Source organism: Aphelocoma coerulescens, chromosome 2 (genome assembly GCF_041296385.1).
Source record: "Aphelocoma coerulescens isolate FSJ_1873_10779 chromosome 2, UR_Acoe_1.0, whole genome shotgun sequence".
NCBI lineage: Eukaryota > Metazoa > Chordata > Aves > Passeriformes > Corvidae > Aphelocoma > Aphelocoma coerulescens.
Window position 1 is genome coordinate 49,635,091 of NC_091015.1, and position 21,513 is coordinate 49,656,603.

Sequence of the window (21,513 nt, forward strand, 5' to 3'; positions counted from 1 at the left end):
TTGTGGAAAGCAATTGAAAATCTCCAGGCATCCCATCTCTGTTTAAAGTAACAACAATAACAAAACTTTAAATTAGCATAGGAGATTTAAGACATTTCAGGAAAACATTGATTAAATCTGCCAATGAAATGAACGTGTTTGGCGAGTGACCTAATTAGTGTATACTTGGTTCTTTTTCACTGCACTGCTTACCACTAATTGCTGTTCTGCTGGTCTTCTCCTGACAAGTAAGAAAAAACAAGGATGAGGGATTTGTTGAGGAAATAGTGACATTCAGTTTTAATTCATTTGAACCTGCTGCCAAGCTTAATTATGGAACTGAGAAACTGAGACTGGGAGGCCCCCAGCCATTTAGGTTATAGGAGACGGAGATGTTTAGTGTCTGCCAGTGTATTTGGGTAGCACTTATTGCAGCTAGCTATAAACTTGAGTTTGCTGATGCTTAGCTGTTTTCTTTCCCCCACAGGTAAAAAAAAAGCCAACCCATACTGGTTTTATTTCTTAAATTTAATTATTTAGCCCTAATGGCATCAGGCCTGTACAAAATTACAGGCATTGTATTTCTTAAAGGAAAGGTTTAACAATTATTCTAGATAGTCTTGTCCTTGGGTTTCTTTGTGTGTGTGCTTGCATGTATGAACCAGTAATATGGCATTCTACAAAATAGACCTCAGGATCCTGGAGTACTTGTAGCATTGGAGTACCAAAGGCACCCTCAGTGTAAGGACATTTGAAGTGAGGGGCTCACGTTAGTGATTAAGTTCAATTCCCATCTCTCAAAGCAGCAACATTGCTTTCCTTATTTGTATTTGGAGTTCTTAAAGGAAAATGTCAGGGTGCTTCAGGAAAAAAGGGGAAATAGTTTTGGTTTTGGTTTCCTGTGGTGGTCATGGATTTTTGTGAGCATAGTCTGAAGGTCCTGGTTTAGAATCTGAGTTTGTTTTTCATTATGTTCTGCATAAAAGCTGGGGGGAAAAAACGTATAATCCATTGACCAGAATGTTTACAAGGCAGTGAACACACAATAAAAATGCAGGGGAAAGAAAAGAAAAGAAAAAAAAGCTGTGGAATTTGAGTCTAGAAGAGGGACAGTCTGGTGGGGCTTGCACTTGTTTTTAAAGAAGGAAAAAGAAATGTAGATGTTTTCTTAGAGCAGCGTCTGATTGGCAGACCCTGATCTGAATTCCTCCCGGGGATGACTCCAGCCATTTTCCTACCTTTTCCCAGGAGGAGCCAGGGAACAGTTATCTGAGCAGGGATAGATGCTGGAGCAGCCAAATGCAGCCACGGTGCACCTGCCAGGGGCAGCCACAGCAGCCCAGTTCTGCTGGTGAGGAGCACAAGCCACTTCAGCCATAGCCTGGGCAAGAGGAAAGAACTCTCAGCACAGGGAGTTTGGAGGTTCATTTACACTGTGGAGAACACTGAAGGGATGTTCCAAGACCCAGTTTTAGCCTTTGTGGGGGCTAAACTTCATCCACCCAGCCAAGTACATAAAACAAAACAACAAAAAAACCCCAACACACAAACCCCCAAAACCCAAACAGAAAAACCAACGCTATTTAGTTACTGCCCGAGACACAGAAATGAAGTGAGATTATAAACAAATGAAATATGTTGGTGTAGGTCACTAACATAGACTATAAACATCTGTGTGGAAGAACGGAAACTGTACAAAAAGGCAACATGCCTGGTTTTCTGTTATATAGCATTGCAGGGTTCTTGTAAGGATACTTGAATGCTCAAACAGCCTGGGAACTTGGCTTCCCTTGCGGCAGATTGATGTTCTTTGGACGGGTTTTCAGCCATGGAGTGATTTTGTCCTGATGTTCTGTGTGTGGTGGAGAGATGTGTCAGGAGGGGGGAGGGCTACAAAAAGATACTTGGAATGAAAATGAGCTTGAGGGAAGGAAAAAGAACAACTTTGCAGTGAGGCAGGGAGTAGTAATACTAGAATGCATAATGGGCAGCTAAAGATGTTTTTTTTGTTTCAAGACTCTCACTGGATCTCTGATATGGTCATATAGCCCCTTGTGCCTACTCAAAAATGCTTAGAAGATATTCATGGTTTTAGATATTATGGACTGATGTTACTCTTCAATAATTTATTTTGCTAGATATACCTGGTATCTGTAATACAACGCTGGAATGTTCTTACATGTTCTGGTTTATATTTATAAGCAAAACTTAGATGTGAATACTTACTGTGCTGTCTGGAAAGTCACATTAAAAATAATTTCCTTTCTATTGCTTCATACGTGAAGCCTGCACTGTACACTGATGCTTAATATAAAAATCTAACTCCATTATCTGTTTTTCATGACAATGTTAAAACTTAACTTTTGCACTTCTGCTCCTGGTTGTTGGGCATGGAAACGGTGAGAAATAAAAAAAAAAATTTAGTCTCCTGAGAAGACCACCTCACTGTTCTAAAAAGTAATTCTCTCAGTGTTTGATCCAAGCCATCCCATGACTTCCCAAGACATTTCAGATTTCCCATTTGGCAGCTCTAGCTTCTTTTCAGGATTTCTCACACAGGAAAATGGAAGTTGCATCTAATTGTATCTCCTCCTTCCTTCCAGAAGTTGCTCTCCCGAAGGGCAAAGGCACTGGAGAAATCCAGGGAGGACTCTTGCTCTCTTGTAGCATGTGCTTTAGTTCAAAGCAGCATCAGCTTTACTGCTGCTCTGCAGTGAGAAGAGAGCTTGGGTAGCGCTGCAAAGGAAAATGCGATGCAGAACAAGCTGATTTAAAAGTGGCTTGCAGTTAAAAGGGAAAATCAAATGAGGGAATCAGAGAAGGTCAAACATTCTTCACATCCCCAAGCTGATCAAGCTCTAGTGTTTATTAGATTTATCACAGTGTCCCTCAATCTGTCAGTGTCTCTATCACAGTGTCCCTCAATCTGTAGTAATACCCTATCAAACAGATCTCCCCAATCCTCCCCACAACAAAAAAACCTCAACCAAACAAACTAAAACAGAAAACTGAGCAAAGAAAAGAACAGAAAGGTTCAGATCTTGACTTTGCTACAAAGTAGTGCTTTTCATGCTCCTTAAGTCAGCAGTTTCTTTAATAATTTTGTCTGTTTATTTTTTCTTATTTATTTTAATTTTCTTAAAACTTTGTGAATGAGATTTAAGCCAAGAAACAAAAACATCCATGTACACAAAATTCTTTCATGATTGGGCTAACCCCTGCATTGAGTAATGCATGCATACAAAAATAAAAATAGGGATATTTGTATTTTGAGGGGCAAGGTGATCACAAGCACACACTCTTATACCTAGATTCGGTGCAGAGAGGACAGCAGTGAAGTCTCCCAGGAGTAGGAGGAAAGGCTGGGAAAAGAAATACAAATGGATACAGCAGGAAATCATATCTGTGGTTGCCTCCTGTAGGATGTGTATTGACCTAGTAAATGGAGATGTCTGCAAAGAAGCTATAAATATGCTTGTGCTAATATTATTAAAGCTTTCAGGCAGTTCAGTTTCATCCATATGGCTTTCCAGGGAGATGCTAAAGATGTGGCCCCTGGCCACAGCTTGTCTGAGCAGCACATGCCTACCTGCACTGTAATTGCTTAATAAGATGTAGGGGTTTTCCCTGGATGGATTGTGAAATATATGCAGCTGCCTAAATAGGTGCTCAGTGAGATTTTTAGATCTTCCTAATTCAGTTGAAATCCTTATGAGCAAGACATTTGAATGTTATTGAAGATCAGAGAGAGCTCAGTGCTTCAAAAGTTGTGAAAAGGCCATTCCTTGCCCTCTTACCCTTACTTTATGTCTTAAAGGAAAATAAAAATACTTTCAGCATTGTTGCTGTCCAGTAGGGGCTTAACAGCACTGGGCTTGCTTGAACATACCAATGTTGCTGGTTAAGGGAAGAAAAAAATGGAGAGGGAAGAAGAGAAGACAGGAAGTGACTGGCTGATTAATATACTAAACTAATGCAAATACCAGGAGTAAGAAAGCCACTTAAAAGCAGGTGATTATCCCTTGCCAATCCCTAAGATCTAACCTCACTAGGCTGCTGTTCAGATGATACCCCAAAGCAATTCCTGGCAGGGATCTGTCCTTTGTTCCAGTACAGAGAGCAGTGGGATGAAAGGGATGTGGTTAACTAAAGCTGAAACTTTGCTATCTCACCATCTTCTAGAGCTATCTGGCAGTTGCCTGTAGAGCACAACATTGGGATTTCTCCCTGAATTGGTCCCACCTGCTGGAAGGCTGCTCTCCTTGCCCCTGCACAGATGGCCCCAGCCTGCCACAGAGACTTGCTGCCCTCCTCTTCGGAGGCTTAATCCTTGTATGGGTTCAAGGGACAGGGGAAGGAGTGTTGTTTTCTCATGAAACCAGCCATTGCAAGTTGTAGCTTTGTATGCCAGGAAGGTCCATACTGTTACCTCCTCTTATGGAAGAGATGGGGCAGGACTCCAGAGCACCAGAGTCCCATGAGCTCTCAGGGACCTTTTATCTGTTGGGACAGACAAAGACCTGCCTGCACTCCCCCTCTGCTTCATATCTTCAGGCACTTTGAAGCATCGGGTCAATGCATTCCCTTAAACCCCACTAGGCTGAGGAGAAAAGAAGTGACAAATAGAGGTGTGGTGGCAGTGCTACTGGAAGATTGTGAGACAATATGAGAGAATGGAAAGATTTCCCTTCTTTTTAAAAATAAAAGCTTTATCTGTGCTCATTCATACACATGGATAATAGTGAAAATCTGTATTTATCTGTTTATTTTTCAGGTTATGGTTTTGTAGATTTTGACAGTCCTGCAGCAGCACAGAAAGCAGTAGCATCTCTCAAAGCAAATGGTGTGCAGGCACAGATGGCAAAGGTAAGAAGAACCATGTTATTGCAGGATTATTTCAGCTGTTGGGTTAAATTTCCAAGGATTTGTTTTGCTTCTGTTTTTCTTAAGGTTTTGGATTGCTTATTCCAAAAATTTTTTCATCCTTTGGCTCCAGCGCCTTGTTCATCCCATGGTTTGTCTGTGTTCTTGAGAGCTGTCTCACATAATGGGCTCTGATCCGATTCTCTCTCTGCCCCTCTCTGTGGAGAGGGTTGTAAGACAGAGCAGTGGAGGGGAAGAGCATTGCAAATGCTTTTTGCCAACTGCTGGATGATAGTTGCCTTTTCTCCACTTAGCAGTTGGCTTCATTTGGTTCCTTTGCTTTGGAAAAGTTACTCTTCTCTGACATGGCTGGTAGGCTTCTCTGAAGGAGTGATTGACTGAGCATAAGGAAAATCTTGTTGATCTGCCTAGGTTTGGCTTCTCCTGTTTGTTGAGGGTTTTTTTTGTTTTGAAGTCATAAATGGAAGTGTAGCAGGTTGGAAGAATAGTTGCTAAAGGTTGTCTGGAGGTGACTGGCATCTGTTCAGAGAGGCTGTAGGAGCCATAGCAAGCGCAGTGAGCTTAGTCACTCTTGGAATTGTCCTTTGTCCCCAGGCAAACAGGCTGATGGGGAGACAGGGGTTATAGTAATGACCATTGTGTGGTCCAGCTGTTCCCTTTCTGAAGGTGGAATAATGTGTCTTTGGGCTCTAGACTGTGTCAGCCAGCAAAAATAGCAGTTGTTTTGTACTTTAAAAATGCCTTACCAGAGGATCACAAAAAGCATTTGATATTGCCTGATTTAGTCTCTGTAGAAATGATGCTGTCCTAGAATCTAAAACAGTGAAAGCAAACAGGTAATTACGAAAAAAAGAGGGAAATCAACTAATAAACAACCATCAGATTTGAAGATTTCCACTTAAAAGAATGCTGGTGGTTTAAACCTTTGTTTTTCAATGATGTCTTAGTGAAAACATAGTTTTGTTTTGGTTTGTGTTGTGGTTTTTTTTTTTTTTTTTATTTTACAGAGAAAAATCATTGCTGGTAAGTGAGGTTCTTTTGCTTTCTACTGAATTACACTCACTGTGCCTGAAAGAAACTGGATGACATCCATGTATTTCTGTTTAAGAGTGCCCCACAATGCAAGCTAGGCTGTTTTATTGGCTCTTAGTTTTTATTGACACATGGTGATAAAAAATATTTGCTTCAAATGGGTAAAAGATGGCAAGCTGAAGAATGTGAGCTTCTGCTATGGACTGTGCTATTTTATTTCTCAGATATACAGCATCTCCTTGTTAAAATATAGGCAATTTGATGCATTAGTCAAGCTGTGGAAAAGAAACCAAAGACAGGAGACACGTTTTGTCCTAATGATTGATATCAAATAGTCATTTCTAGAGAGGAGTAAATCTATATAAATCTATAAAAAAATCTAAATCCATATAAAACTGTACAGTTATAGATTCAAAATTATAGATTTAAAGATAGGATTGAAAGATAAATCTATGCTTGGGGTTGTCATGATTCAGAACAATGAGCAATGGCAGTGCCTGTGTCCATGGAAATACAAAAAAGGAAGGTGACTTAAAACACTGTGGTTTGGATTGTCCAATATTTAGGGACTAAAAGCAAAGCCTGATGTTTTCAGAGTGGGAAGGGCTATACCAACCCTTGGTTGGTTTGTTTTCTGGGGAATCTGTGGCAGTAGTTTTTTGCCGTACGAGATTTTGAGGCGGCTGGTGTGTACACATTTGTTTGCATAAGACTGGCTGTATTTTTATTATTTAGCCATGGTGCCTGGAATCTCAGATAGATTCTTTTTAGTGTGCTTGATAGCTCAAGATAAATATACAACTGACTTTTCTTATCTCTGAAAAAATCTAAGTATTTAGAAAAATGGGGTTTCAAAGGAAATTGAGATGACTCCACACAAAGTACCTCACATTGCTGAGAAGGCAGGAGCCTGGGAAAGCAAATCTATCTGGAGAAACAAGTTAGTTCTTGCACATGTTGGAAGCCAAGTTGTGTAACAGGACTGAAAGACAGTGTTACCTGCCAGTGTCTGATTTACCAGCGAGGGCTCAGAAGAGGTTTGAGGAAAGGGGCAGAACAGTAATTTAGCCTGCATTTCTGGAAGTTTATCCAGAGCAGTTTTATTTCAAGAGCTGCTTTAATTAGAGGTGAATGGTGGCTCTCAAATGAAATCAAAATAGAAAGAGTTAAGTCTGAAGAAATTCCCTAAACCTTTTGTGTGCCATCCTTTCATAGTGTCAATGTCTTCTGTCTTTTACTCTGCATTGCAAAGCAGTGAGACTGCCCCGTGTAGAGACCAGGGAAAGACAGACTGTAACCTGTGTTCAGCAAATGTCAATAATCTCAGTCCAGCTGTGGATGCTTTTGAATAAAGGTGAAAGAGGCATTGGCCAACTTTTGCTATGTGCTGGCCTTCTTTGGTAGTGTGCTGAAGTGTTGGTATTGTCTGTGATGTTTTTCTGGAGAGAAATCTTTCTCGGAAAGAGTGGTTCTTTCTCAGTTTTAACACAATATAATTTTTCTCATAGAAATCCAGGAATCTTTTTTGAAAAACAAAAAGCAGAACTGAACCCCCTCCCATGTTGGCTAGCAGAAGTATCTTGTGGAGACTTGAGTAAAGTATACTCATTTTATCAATGCTAAAATACAGCCGCCTCCCTCTTTTTTAATAGCATTTGGATACCATTTTGGCTGATTTTGTTTCAGAGTGCTGCGTCTGGAAGAAGGTTAAACTCTGGTGGATTGATGCTCCAAGTCCCATCAGTGTTGGAAAACTTGTTCTGTCGAGACTAATACACCCCATAAACCCACAAAGGGAAAAAAACCCCAACCATTAAACATGTCTGAATCTCTCTTTGTGTTCTGGTTTGAAGCAGGCAGGAGAGGATTTGGGGGAGGAAGAGCAGAGGTAGTGCCTGCAGAGGTGTGGCTGCAGAGGTAGTGTGGCAGCTGAGGAGATGAGGTCTCATGGGCCCATGGGCAGCTGCCCACTTGGTAGGACAGGGACCCACACAACCTCCCACCCATAGGAAAATTGTGTGAGGCTCTTGTACACTCATGTGTCCTCACCTGGCTTCTTTAGCATTTCTCTCTCATAGGTACATGAAGCAGGAGTTTTTACTATTGCCACTGTCCTGTGTCCAATAAAGTTCATCTAAGTTGTCCATCTTTTTCAAAAGTGCTTATTAAGAATTTAATTTTTTGAGAAGAATTAATGCTATGGAGCTGCTGAGGGATGTTTTCCTAGCTGGCCTGGCTTATTATGCTGTGTGCTTCCTGCATGCCTTTGGACATACAGATTCATTTGTATGTATGTGGTGCCTGCTTGTTCAGGCTCATAGAGGCCAGGTGTTTTTTGGGTTTGTCTTCCTACTAAAAATGGCACAAATGATATGCCTCTGGATGATCTCACAGGAATTATTGATTTGGTTGTCTCTTTGTGCTAGGGACTACAGAAACATGACAGAAAAAATATTGCTTATGTGCGTGATTTATATATCAGTTTAGGTTTTTCCAGATGCTCCTTTCCTGCATTTCCTAGAAAAATATTATAGACAGAATATGGAAAATTAATAAGGAGAATCTTAGTAATATGGGAGTTGGCTCAGACAAGTAGGCAAGGAAGCCTAGTACACATGAAAAATGTATCAGTGTTCTAATAAAATCTGTAGCCACATCTATTCTTGGGATTTGCAATAGTCCTTCATCCAGAATTATACATTCATGAGGACACTTCTTAATGTACTTTATACGTAAGTTTTAATGATGCCAAGGAGTCTAAATCACCTGAAAAATCAATAGAAGTCTGCTGTTTAAATAACTTTGAGCATCTGAGCTTGTGTCAGCCTGTAGTTGAACTGTGCAATCAGTTTATACCTTCACAGACTTTTGGGGTCTTCTACCATTTTTTATTTCCAGTTCTAATCTGCTGTAAGATTGCATAATGTGGAAGTTCAGGCGAAGGTGGGTTCTTGCAGAGTATCTAAGAACTTCTTTAATACCTAGCAGCCCGTCAAGAGTGTTGAAACAAATACATTCACAAAGGAAGTGTTTTCAATCCTGCTTTTATAAGGATTAAAACTGTATTTGATGACGTGTGTCTTCTCTGGGTTTTCGTTTTGTACCTATAATGCATTTAGACATCCTCAAGACCCGAGTGAAAAATGCGGACGTTGAAGGAATATTTAATTAGTGCTGGCAGTTGTCTAAGTCCAAGGAACCATTTCTTCTGCTACTACTACTCTGCTGCAGTAATTGCTGTCTAGAGAGTACACTGCAGGAACTGGTTCTGAAAAAGGGCTGTGCCAGTAGGCTCTGATGTGTTTTCCTCCACAAGGGAATTGCAGAAAGTAATTTTGCTTCCTGTGTGATATTTTCCTCATCTCTCCATCACGCAGAAGCTTAAATGAAGGGAGTAATCACCATCTAGGTGAAAGATAAAAGGGAGCTGTTTCCCACAGAACAGAGCCAAGCACAAGAGCTTCTGAAGAGGAACAGAGAGCTGGTTGCTGTATAGTTAAATAGATTTTCTCCAAGGACCAAGGAAAAGGAAATCCCACAGAAGAATCTTATTTATTTTCCAGACTTTCGCGTAGGTTTTAAGCATTGCTCTGGTATGAGTCAGCTGACCAAATAAGTTCATTCTGTCTGCTTAGTTTTCAGCTTCATTTTCTCTTCTTTTAAATTACTTCCCTTTTTTTCTCTGTTAGACACCAATACTCTAAAGGGCTGATCCTTAAAATAGAAAAACTCTGGTGAAAACCCTTCTTTCCAATATTTTTTTAATCTAGATTTTTAATGAAAAGTTTTGTTTGTTTAAAAATTCATGAAAATAATAAGAATGCTATCCTTACAAAATACGAAATATGGCCTATACACATGATACACTGGTTTCATAACTCATGATTGAAATGTATGCAAATTTTAGATAACAAAACTTCAGAATACTGGTTGGTTGAGTTTTTTGATAATATTTGTGGTTAACTGACTGAGCTAAACTTCCTTTTGAAATCAAAATGGGATTCTAGGAGTTTTAGAGCTCAATATTGAAATTGTCAGGCTTTGTTTTACTCCTGTGCTTTAATTATCAGATCTCCCATCCCCAACAAACTGCTCCATGAAGTCAAATACTTGTGTCAGCAATTTAGAAAACACTGTTTTTGATTGCTGCTAGAGCAGGGGCTGGTGCTTCTGGAAACCTCGCCATGCTCAGTAGTGTAGGAGAAGCTGAGACCATGGCTCTGCTGGCCACCTTCCACGCCATTTCTGAATGAATTGCACAGCCAGGCGTGGGCTGCTGCTGCTGCAACAGTTGTCAGAGACGTTTGGCGCACACAGCGTCGTGTATGTGTGTGGAGCACTCTCCAGTGAGCTCTCCTCTTATCTTCCTAAAATGTGCCCTATCTCTCCCTGTGCTTTTTCACAGCACATGCTGGCTGACCAATACTGAGCTGAGTTGGTAACAATCCTGATGACAATGAAAAGTTATAGCTGGAAGGAAATGAGAGGTAGTTCAGTTTAGATATGGAAATTAGACGTGCAAGTGTCTCTCTCCTTTGATTTCTTTGACCAAGTCTACTGTATCAAAGGCATCCTGCAGAAGCACTAACCAGAAGTTCCAGATTTCATGTACTGCTGCTTATCAAAGTCATGCTGTCCTCTCTTGCCTGCTTACCTGTGTTTTGCATAAACTATCTTTTGCTCTTGGAATGGGGAATCATAGTTTCCCAGAGGGAGCTGGCCCTTAAGTGCAGGTTTTGTAAATATAGGATATTTTTCCATTCCTTAAAGGATAATAATTGACAAAGCAAGAGCATTGACAGATTAAATTATTTGTTTGTGTTAGGTTTTATCTCAAAATTTCTTAGGAAGATGTGTCTTTCAAAACCTGGAATTTTTTTTTGTGGGTTTGTTTTTTTGTTTTTTTTTTTTCCCAGATGAAACACTGTCTAAATTCAGGATTCAAATCACAGATGTGCTAGCAAAGTGCTAACTTTAAATTTCAGAAGATCTGCAGTAGCAGACGACAGTGTCCTATGAGCGTCCTAGACAATCAAGACTAAAGCAGTGAGCAGCTTTGCACTAACAGTGATGGATTAGGGTGATATCAAAGATATATGACATCAGTGGAAGCACTTCCTAGTCTTATCTAGCCTTGAAAATTTCATGCTTCTACCTGAGAACTGTATGGTAGCCAATCTGAAATGATCTTATGATCCTTTTCCTGATTTTTGATGTGCGTTCACAAGCCCATAGAGAATGTATTGGCTTGAGCAATTCTTGAAAGAACATCAAGTAATCCTGGGGGTATTAAAATCCAGCAATCCTTTCACACTAGCATGTGTTGCTCCTAAAAACATGTAGATCAGCATGAAGGAGGGTATGCACATCGACAGCATTTGAACCACACCTGCCAAATTTATAAACAAAAATTTCTTTGGGGGTTTTCAAAAGTGCTTAACTTGACATAATTCTACTCTCTGAAAGTGAATGGAACTTTACTGTTGGCTAATTGAGAGGAATTAGGTCAGTACTATGTTCTTTTGTTCCCAAAAATTGTAGCTCAGCATCTTTCTTAACCGCTAAGTTAGCTTAGAAAATCTTAAAGCACACACAGTCATGTTTATTCTCTAGCTATCACCTCAGATAGACCTGGCCATGGTATTTTCCTTCCCTTTTCAAGTGCTGCTTTAGTTTCTAGATTTACTTGATTTTTTTTCGTACTGTAACTTCATCTAACATTAAAACATTCTTCTGCCTTTGAAAATTAAAATACAAACAATCAGTAAATATATCCACCTCCATGCTATTAATGCCTTGCACCACAGAACAGATGCTGAAACTGAAAAATGTAGCCAGCTTTTAGGCTGAAGAATAGTGGAATTACTGGGTTCTTTTCGGGTTATGAACTTCAGCCAAACAAGAGTTGGCCTTTTTTCATAAATACACATTGTTCTTGACTTTCCTCTGACTTGGAACACATTTGAATTGGTAATAATACAGCTGAAATCCACAGAGCTTTGGCAATCTAAGCTGGGGAGAAGAATGGGGCTCTCTATCTATGGCACTCACATAGCTATACATCTTGGAAGCTCTGACACACTCTTTGCAAACCCTTTATGTTTGCAGAACAGGAAATCTGAGTCCTGCAAATGAGTTAAACACTGGAGTCAGATTAATTCTTTTTTGCCTCCATACTCAGGAAACTCCAAACGCCCCACGGAGAAGTTATCCAACCACAACTATGCAGCTTGGGAATCTGCAGCTCAGACTGAGCAAAACTATGTTCTAAATTCAGTAAGCACAGCTTTACTCACCAGGAAAAACCCAGCACACTCTGAAATGATCAGAAAACTGTGGTTTTAGAAAATATTACTGTGGTAGAAAATGGACGTAGCCTTTCTTTCAGTGGCATATCATTTAATTATGTTCTTCTGTAGATCAGCCTGAGGACAATGCTTTTGTAAGGTGAGAAACAAAAATTCATTGTATCTAGCATGATGATTCATATGATCACCAGCAGGAGGATATGTGCATGCTTTTTGGGGTCCCACTTAGTCTGGACTGAGACGGAGCTTCATAAAAGCAATGCAATTTGTGTGAAAACTGAGCCACTTTCAGATTACTTGGTTTGATTTGGAAAGCAGGTGTGCAAACTTCAGTAGCATTTCTTCTGAGCTGATGTGAGTGCCTGTGTAACAGCTCATCAGCCTGGAAATACACAGGTGCACACTCTACTGGTAAACACAAATCTACCAGCAGTATGCATAGATATTCCCTGTGCACTCTGCATCCCCCTCTGAATATCTAAATGTTACTATATTAGTGAATACTCTGCTCGTTATTTCTTTATTAATGACTGTCTCCCATTCAACCAACATGTCTGAGTGGTTTTCTGTAATCTAAATAAATTTAGGTTTAGATGCAGTTTTATTCACTAATGAATGATATTTTTTGTCGCTATAAAAGGAAACTCTGTTTTTCCTTTGTACAAAAATATGAAATTAGGCTGTCCTCATGCTACATGCAACATACTGAGTCATGATGGCACCTCATCGAATTTTTAGTCCTTTCCCTGTATATATTTGTGTTCAGAAAGGGAGATTTTGATGACATGAACAGTTGAATTCTATTTTTAGTCATGATAAATTAGCTTTGATGTGATCAAAATAAATGTAAGTGGTACAAGAATGTAAAACTGGCCATGTCAGACCAGAATAAAGTTCCTTCTGATATCAGATTCTGTTTCTGATAATGCACCAGAGTGTGTGCCAACAGAGGAGTACAAGAACCAGACAAGCATCTGAGGATACTTCCCCAGAGTAGTCTCTTAGCCTCTAGCAATTTGCAATTTGGGATTTCTTCAGCTTGTATTGAATAGTCATTTGTAGAACTGCCTCCCACCCCCAAATAAACAATTTATGCTGCCTGTTTTGCATTTAAAATTTTGGCAGCACAACATCCAGCCATTAGAAATTCTTCAGTTTAACTTCATGTTCTTCAGAGATCCATCTCCTCTGCTTGCTCTAGACCTGCAATGTTGATTTCATTGATTGCTTGCTAATTCTTGTATCAGAAGAGACAGAAGGCTCTTGTTCCCTATGAATCTTTTTCATGGCACTTACGATTTTATAAAATGCAATCATAACTTCCCTTAATCCCTGTTCTGTTTCCAGTTTTAAGAAAGATGTGCCAGGATGTGCATGCATCAGTAAGGATGTGGTTCTTAGAAGCAAGGAGCAGTTGCTAAGTAATGAACGTGAAGCCTGTTAAAGTGGCTTTGTAATACAAGGGCAGAGCTGACAGGAAGCTTAGAGGGTCATTTTATATCAGTATGCTGGACATGAGGCGAGTATTGCTAATGCTGTGTCGTGCTGCAGCCTGGGAAATGGGAAAATGGGTACGTAGGGGAAGGGTACATTTGCCTGGTATCAGGTACTTTGTAAGGCAGTCCTCATTTTGCACAAGGATAAATGCACATATTTGATTAAACCTAGGAAGATCAATTTTTTAAATAAGAACTGTCAGCTTTAGAAAAATGTACCCCAGAAATAATTGAAGTGTTAAAAAAAAAGTAACAGAACTATTCCTTTAAAGCAGCAAGTGAAGAGAAGCACAACCCCAAGTACGAGGACATATGTTCAATGTGTCAAAAGGAAATATACCCAACTCCCTCCATCTGTGTATAAATAAGGCATTATAAATGCCTGCCTTAAAGTCTCAGATTGTTTGGTCACAGCTTTCCTTAAATATTAAATATTCTAATTAGTATCTGTCATATTGCTGTACAATACCTGAAACTGATGCCTCCAATGGATCAATATCTGGCCAATTCTGTCAGCGAGCTTGAGGACTTTATCTTTGCCAGGGGCTACTGAAGCACCCCTGTCCATTTTGTCTTGCACACCCTGCTTGGGCATGATGTAACCAGCAGTGCTGCAGCACATGCCTTCGTATCTAAACCAAGGAAGCTACTGCAGCAGATGTCATGCTGTGCAATGAATCCTTATTTAGGAGAGATGTATATTCATACTCTGCTTTCTCTAGAGCTCATGGAAGAAAATTACCCTTTTATTAGTCATAGTTCAAAATGGGGGACACGTAGAAGAACCTAGGGGCCCTAAATTGCCAGTTCCTCTACTGTGTAGGCAGATGGAGTCTTTCTGTGACTCCCAAAGGTATGTACTGAGTATGTCTGGAAGGTTTACACCTACCAAAGACACCCCTTACACTGCATTAATGGAGGTGCAATGGTTATTTCCTCTACTGCGCCTCATAACTTTGCAGTCTCAAAAACCACAGAGAATAATGAAAACTTTGATGAAAGCAGCTGTAAAGGCATTTTTGTAGTTGGAAAAGTTGGACCTCCCCCGTGTGAACACACAGTTAGAATGTGGATGTGGTATTTGGTAGGAGGTATATTTTTCCCTTGTTAAAATGGTTACAACTTTGTTTATCTGGGTGTCAGTAAGTAACAAAGTGGGGTGTGTTCAGTGATTACCACTTGTCAGTCATCTGCTATCTTGATATTCTTATCAAGATTCAAAAAGGAAAAGAGATAAAGAAGAAAAATGTTTGTTTCTGCTTGAAAACTATGGAGTTGGGATAATTAATGCTTGGTGCTAGAAAGCTTGGCTTTGAATTCCTCAGAACAAGTGGACATGCCTTTCTCTTGAGGTGAGACCGAAGCCTGTGTCTCAGACATCATTTCTTCATGCAGTTGGATAATTTTTGGTCTTTACCTGCTAGACAGGTAAAGAAAGAGAAGACACCCTGAAGAAAGGCTTCCCCATCTTCAAAGGTATCTTTGGCACTTTACTACCTCACTTAGTTGATAGATAATGTTGTTCCAGTGCAGTATCACAGTTCTGTCTGTCTATATATGGACGTACGGGGTTTTACTCTGTGCATGTCTAGTTGATAAGTATCCAAGAAACTGTATTTATATCAAGGTATGCTCACATTCATAGATGATCATTTAGAAATGATCTTAAGAAAATTTTATAATATAATGAGATTCTCATGAGTAGCAAAAAGTATTGCAGTGGTGTTTTTGTAATATGTGCTGTTGGAGTATGGCTATTTGCTAGTAATAACTCTAAGGACTGAGAATAAAATACTGTGTGTTTTTTTAGGAATGTGCTGTAGAAATAGGAAGGAAATTGGAGGTAAATTAAATCTTGGTCATAATCAGCCAGTATTTTTCCATCTGTCAGCAAAAACTGGCAAAAAACTCCAAAACAACAACAAAATTGTAAACTCTGAGACGAGATTTAGTGATTTACTGTCTGCTTTAACCATGCCTATGGCTTGCAGTAGAGCTACACAGCCTCAGGGTTTCCCAGATATTTCCATAACTTATTTGTCCATTTTGCATAAAAGGTTATGATCCCACCATTTATCTAAACATTTCCTAGTCACCTACTCCAATTATAGCTTGTTATGGAAAGCTGGGGCTATCATTTATATGTCTGTGTTGCTTTATTACAGGGATGCAGCATAAAGCAGCATGTGGAGTCAGTGAAGTGAGGGTTTTTGCGGTGTCTTAGCTTCCAAAAAATCTTTTCCCCTGCTTAAAAACCGTTCATCAGTGAAAGGTCACCACTCCTAATAGCATGACCTAATTCACTTCAGCCTGCCTTCCTGCTGCACAGCACATTTCACATGGTAAAATCGTGGGTTTGGTAAAGGAGCCAGAACTGATCCAAACCAGGTTGAAGTCTGGCTGTAATGGAGTTGCAGTGGTCTCGCTGCCTTGCCCTCTCTCCTGGGGCTGCTGAGCCTAAAGTAATGGAAATGCTTCCCTTTCAGAATAAAATTTCATTAGCTGAAATGCGTAATTGCTCTCTTTTGTATGATCAATCTTCAGAGTCTTCTTGAACTCAGGCTTTCTGTGTTAAAAAAGAGTGTTGGATGCAGACTCTGCTTTGCTTTGCTTGAAGTTTAAATAAATAGTTTCATCTTGCATGATTACATTGTTGCATGCTATTTACTTCTCTCGAGAATATAAGTAATTTCCAGATTGGCTTACAGGGGTACCTTGAAGAGGCTCAACATTTTATGTCAGTGAGCAATTAGATTAGTTACAGGGGCAGCTCTCTGCACTCCTCTAAGTGACTATTGTGCTGGCTCTCTTTGATCCCAAGACATCTGGGAAGCCTGGTGCAGACTTATCGGAAGGACATAGTCTGAAAAAGTAGCAACTTAGGCACTTTCCTCCTGGGAGCGTCGTCTAGTACTTCATCCTTTATACTGGGTTTTACTAAAGGTTTCTCAATTTCTTTGTTGAGAGGTCCTTTGAATGTGTAGTAGCTGAGACCTGAAACACGTTATACTGTGATGGAAACCTCCTACAAAACACAGCACTCTCAAGTCACCTGGTCTTAACGATCCATGGATCAGATCAGGCATTGAATGATACCTGTAAATACTATTTATTGCCTGTTTGCTGGTATTTCTTTGACAACCCATTGTGTTGGTCTTTCACTTAATATTTTCAAAGTTTTTAGTAGTGGTCTTTGCCTTTGCAAATGTTTTTCCTTCTGTAATGTCTGCCTTTGTTCCCATGTGAGTGGAGTCCTTTCACTTTAGTTTTTTCCACTCTAGTCAATCCACACAAAGCATTGGGAAAGGAGAATGATACCACATTTGCATCCTTCATTTTGCTGCTGTGAATATAACATTTTTTTAGGGTGTTCCTACACACTTATCACCATCCTGTTGCAGTTTAGGATCTGAGCTGGGTGGATGTTGCGTTAGGCAGACAAAGTCTCTCTTCTAGGATATTCACAGTTCTTCTTGTGATATGCCACTGACTGATAGTGTTTTTCAATACCTTTTCTATTTACAATCCATCTTTCTTAAATCTGATTGAGTGGAGCTGTATGCTATTTTTCAGAGAGTCTGCAGTGCTGTAATATGTATATTTTACTACCTTTTAATCAATTGATGATCACTGCAGAGTTTGCATTAGAAATTCTTATTTTTAGCAAGTGCATAAACTACATTATTTTGCATGTTCTGTTGTTAAATTTCATTTGCTCAATTAAATCTCTGAATGCCTTACCAGGTGTAGATTCAAATGCAGATGTTATATTTTATAAGCACAAGTTTTAAAATTATGCCACAAGTGTTTGCAAACTTTCACAGCTAAAGATCTGTTCTTCAGCTTGTGTTTAGTGAGTACATCAACTGGTTGGCTGTTTAACACCATAAATGTGACAGCTCAAGTATCATGAGTTGTGCTAGGAGAGACTTAGTGTCCTAGAGCTTAATTTCTAGCTGTGTATAATTCTAAAAATATAGTAAGCTAAACAGGAGATACAGAAAGTAAGTTATATTTATGTGTTTCTAAACTTTAAATGCTTTCTGAAATGCTGCATTTCACAAATAAAGTGGATGTGAGGAAATAGGAGTAGAGGGTACATAGGTTTCTAACATATTAAATCTTGGAATTTTTTGCCCTAAGGGAACATTTTCTTCAATTATGATAAAAACTCACATTTTAAGAAATGAGGATTAGGTTCCATGAAGTTGGCAGGTTTTTATTACCTTTAAGATTACTTTTTTTAAAAAAAAACAAGCAGCCACCACAAACTCTCTATTATCTATGCAGATACGTCACTGCTAAAAGGTTTAACATGAAGACAGAATGGTGAGAAATATAGGCCTAATTTATAGAGCTGTAAGAAGCAAATGAGTATTTTACTAGTTTTCCTTTAACGTTTTTGGGTGTTTGTGTTGTGGTCTTTTTTTTTTTTTTTTTTTTTTTTTTTTTTTTTTTTTTGTTTGTTTGTTTTTTGTTTGTTGGAATTACTGTTCTCATAAATACTATGTGGAGGAAAACCTTGAGATGTACAAAATGTTTGCTATGAAAATGACCTACTCTGTTCAAATTGGTAGTCTTGAGAGATGCACTCTTGAGATGTATCTGTCTCTAATATTTGTTTTAGACAACTGTGAAATCTTGCTGTCCCAATATAAATATCCAGATGACAGATACATGTACAAATATTTTTCAGGGAATCAACTTTGGTTGTTTTAAGGCAGAACTTGATTTTTTTGAGTAGGAGCACAAATTCGGAAGTTTGCATGACTTAGATGATCCTCAGCCTTGTTGTACTGCCACTTCTAATCATGTTTAAAAATAAGATTGCTCAGAGTCACGTAGCAGTCATTTGTGGTTCTGAAGTTAGTTGGTTTAAAACAGAGGCCTGTATTTTGGACTCAAAGTTCACACATATATTCAGCTGGCAATAATAAGTATTAAGTCTTTTGTTAGAAAGATATGCTGGACTGTTTCAAGATTTTCACAGTCTGGGTCCCTAGCTAGTATTCCACCTATGTAAAATACTTTGCTGTGTCATTTCTGCTTATTATCTTGCAGCAGAAATGGAATATATTGAAGGTTTTTGTTCAACAAATTATCTCTATTGATCTTTTAATTTTAATTCCATTCACACTTTTTCTTTGTTTTTGTTTCAGAAAAAATAATCCAAGGTAGTATGTATTTGGCAAAAAACGCTCAAATATTTGATATTGTTCTTCTTGGTCATCAGTAATGTAACTGCCCTTCCTTAACACACTAGTAAAAACAAAAACAACCGAAACCTTTTTTCTTTAGAACAAGCAACAAACTTTGGTTTTCACCCTTAGTGGTGTGGTGCAAGATTTCATCTGGAAGAATTTGGGAATGGGGGTCAGGTTTGCCTTTAAAACTCAAGTCCCAAATAGAGGAAAATATCCATATTAAATCATTCCACAAAACTCTTATGTCTCTCAGTGTGGGCCCGCTGTGCCTACTGTGGATAGTTTGAAGCCTAAAGGTAAAGCTGAGATAACAGAATTTTTCCCAGAAGTCAGCTTGGCCCATCAAGCTGAAACCAAAATCTAAGCATCTGGCCTTCTGGGCAAGTCTCACTTTATCAGCCACAGTCAGTGATGTGCACTTTGACCTGCTGAATCCATGAACCATCTCCTTCCTCACAAATCTGAAGAGCTGAAAGGAGGTGCAACTGAGGCATGTTGGGACCTAAATCATAGGTAAGGTTCCAGCAGTTTCTTCGAAAACCCCTTTCAAAAGAGGATCGCAACTGATTTCTATAAGCAGTGTACATTAAGGCAAATATTTTAGGTGTTTTAAGACATCTTAGAATTTTCAAAACCAGTCCTAAACAAGTAAAAATCCCCAATTAATCTGCTTGCTAAAAATTAGAAGTCAATTGCTTCTCACATTCTGCAGAATGTAAGAAAGAAGCCTTTGTAACCGAAGCTTTCCATCCAGTGCCCTGTTATACCATTACAGTTTGCTATGTCCTGTGTTTGTCAAGCTGAAACTGTAGCATCAAAAGTGTTACTAACTTCTGCTGCTCACTGTATGTGTAAAGATTTTATTTGTAGATGCCGGATGACAGGTTGGATCAAGGTCCAACTGTGTAAAATTCTAAACGTTCTGACACATAAACAAATTATATCATAGTAATACATTGGTGATTTGTCCTTCCTTTACAGAAGGATAAACTAACCTGAAGTTGCTACATATATTTTCAGAGAAAAATATTCATGTAGATGGATTCTGGAAAGTGGTGGATGTGTAATAACCTCTTCTTGGACCAAAGTCCTGCAATATGCACAGGTCTGTGTTGAGTAGGTCATGAGCCTGGCTGAATACCATGAATTAGTAAATAAGTAATTTACTAAATAGGTGGTTTCAATAAAGGTAATGCACTTATTTAACAAATGTGTTTTTTTAATTTATTGCCTTCTTCTAGTTCCATTCAGTGCTCATTACCTGAGTACCGACACTGTGCATAGCTCCATAGACGTTACAAATTAAATCCAGTGCTTGAAGTGAATAAAATACTTACCAGAGGAGAAACTATCAGGATGCCTTGGGCAGAAGTTGATTTCAGGCATTATCGCTCGTTTGCTGCTGTGCATGTGCACACCTGCCTGCCTCACGTGCGCATTCAGGGAGAGAGCGATGAAAAGGTCAGCTGCCTGCTATGGATGTGATCTCTGTTCATCTTGCTGTGCTGATGAAGTTTTGTTGATTGAATGTAAATATGCCTTAACTCTTCCACAGCATGTGCATCAAAGAGAACATTATTAGAGCGAAGACAGGCATTTGTTGGTACAATGGAAGCAATACTGTCTGTGCAATACTGTTTAGAGGTGGTGTACAGTGGCATCCGGATATATTTGCATCTAAATGAGATGAGCGTTTCTTTTCATACGGCTTTGATTTACCTTGATCGCTACAGGTTTTTATTCCCTCTGGGATCTGGGGAACTGTATTCCCATTATGCACTCATCTTCCCTTCACATACTGTCTGCCACCTTTAGTCAGTGCCACCAGATAAGTACATATAATAAAGATCTTTTACATCAGATCTGGTTACCATGCTGTCAAGCCAGTTACTGGAGTCTGGGTTTCAGAAGGAGCAATGAGTGAAGAGTACAGCATTTATTTAAGTACTGCTTTTTTGTTGTTGTTCTTGTTTTTTATGTTAAGTATTGACTGTATCCGAACCTGCTTCAGCAATATTAATGTTTCTGAGAATAATGGGATGATAAGGCATAGTTCCAAATTTTTTGCTTTAAAATTATTTTTAAATAATTGATTTTCCTTTTTTCTTTTTGCCTCAGTAGTCCATTAACCAGCATCCTAAAGATCTGTGTCAGACTCCCTCACTCAGTGAGTTTGTAGGTTGCTGTTGGATGTTTCAGATATGTCAAGATGATCTATTTGTTCTATGTGTCACTTAGTGTGGGCTAGCTTAGCAAAAACATTTCTTGGCCCAGCTCTTCTCTTGGTTGCACCAAGTTGCATTTTAAATCAAAGTGATAGTAATCAATTTAAATCTCAGCATAGTGCCTATGTGTCTTACAGGGTAACCAGAGCTATGGCACTTAAGTATAATAATGTAGAAAACCACTTGGGAAGTAAAATTTGTAAATCAACATACATGGGTGAGCCTCTTGTGTTGAACATTATAAACTTTTCCTTTGAATTAATGCAAGATTTCAAATTCTCCTTTGTACAATATAATCATTCACTGAAGTTTTCTTTCCTGTATTCTGCAAACTCTAAAAAGCTTTTGGAACTATTTCGGCACTGGAAAAGGGGAAACTCTCATT

At 39.0% G+C, this 21,513-nt stretch overlaps 1 protein-coding gene across 23 annotated transcripts in view; it reads left to right on the plus strand.

Moving 5' to 3' along the window:
• The window catches only part of RBMS3 (RNA binding motif single stranded interacting protein 3), a 711,765-nt gene that overhangs the window by 443,829 nt on the left and 246,423 nt on the right, over window positions 1–21,513 (plus strand). For all 23 annotated transcript variants that reach the window (XM_069007351.1, XM_069007350.1, XM_069007373.1 and 20 more), the window contains one exon: window positions 4,754–4,845. In XM_069007351.1, coding sequence (XP_068863452.1) covers window positions 4,754–4,845 — 92 coding nt within the window. The remainder of the gene's footprint in view (window positions 1–4,753; window positions 4,846–21,513) is intronic.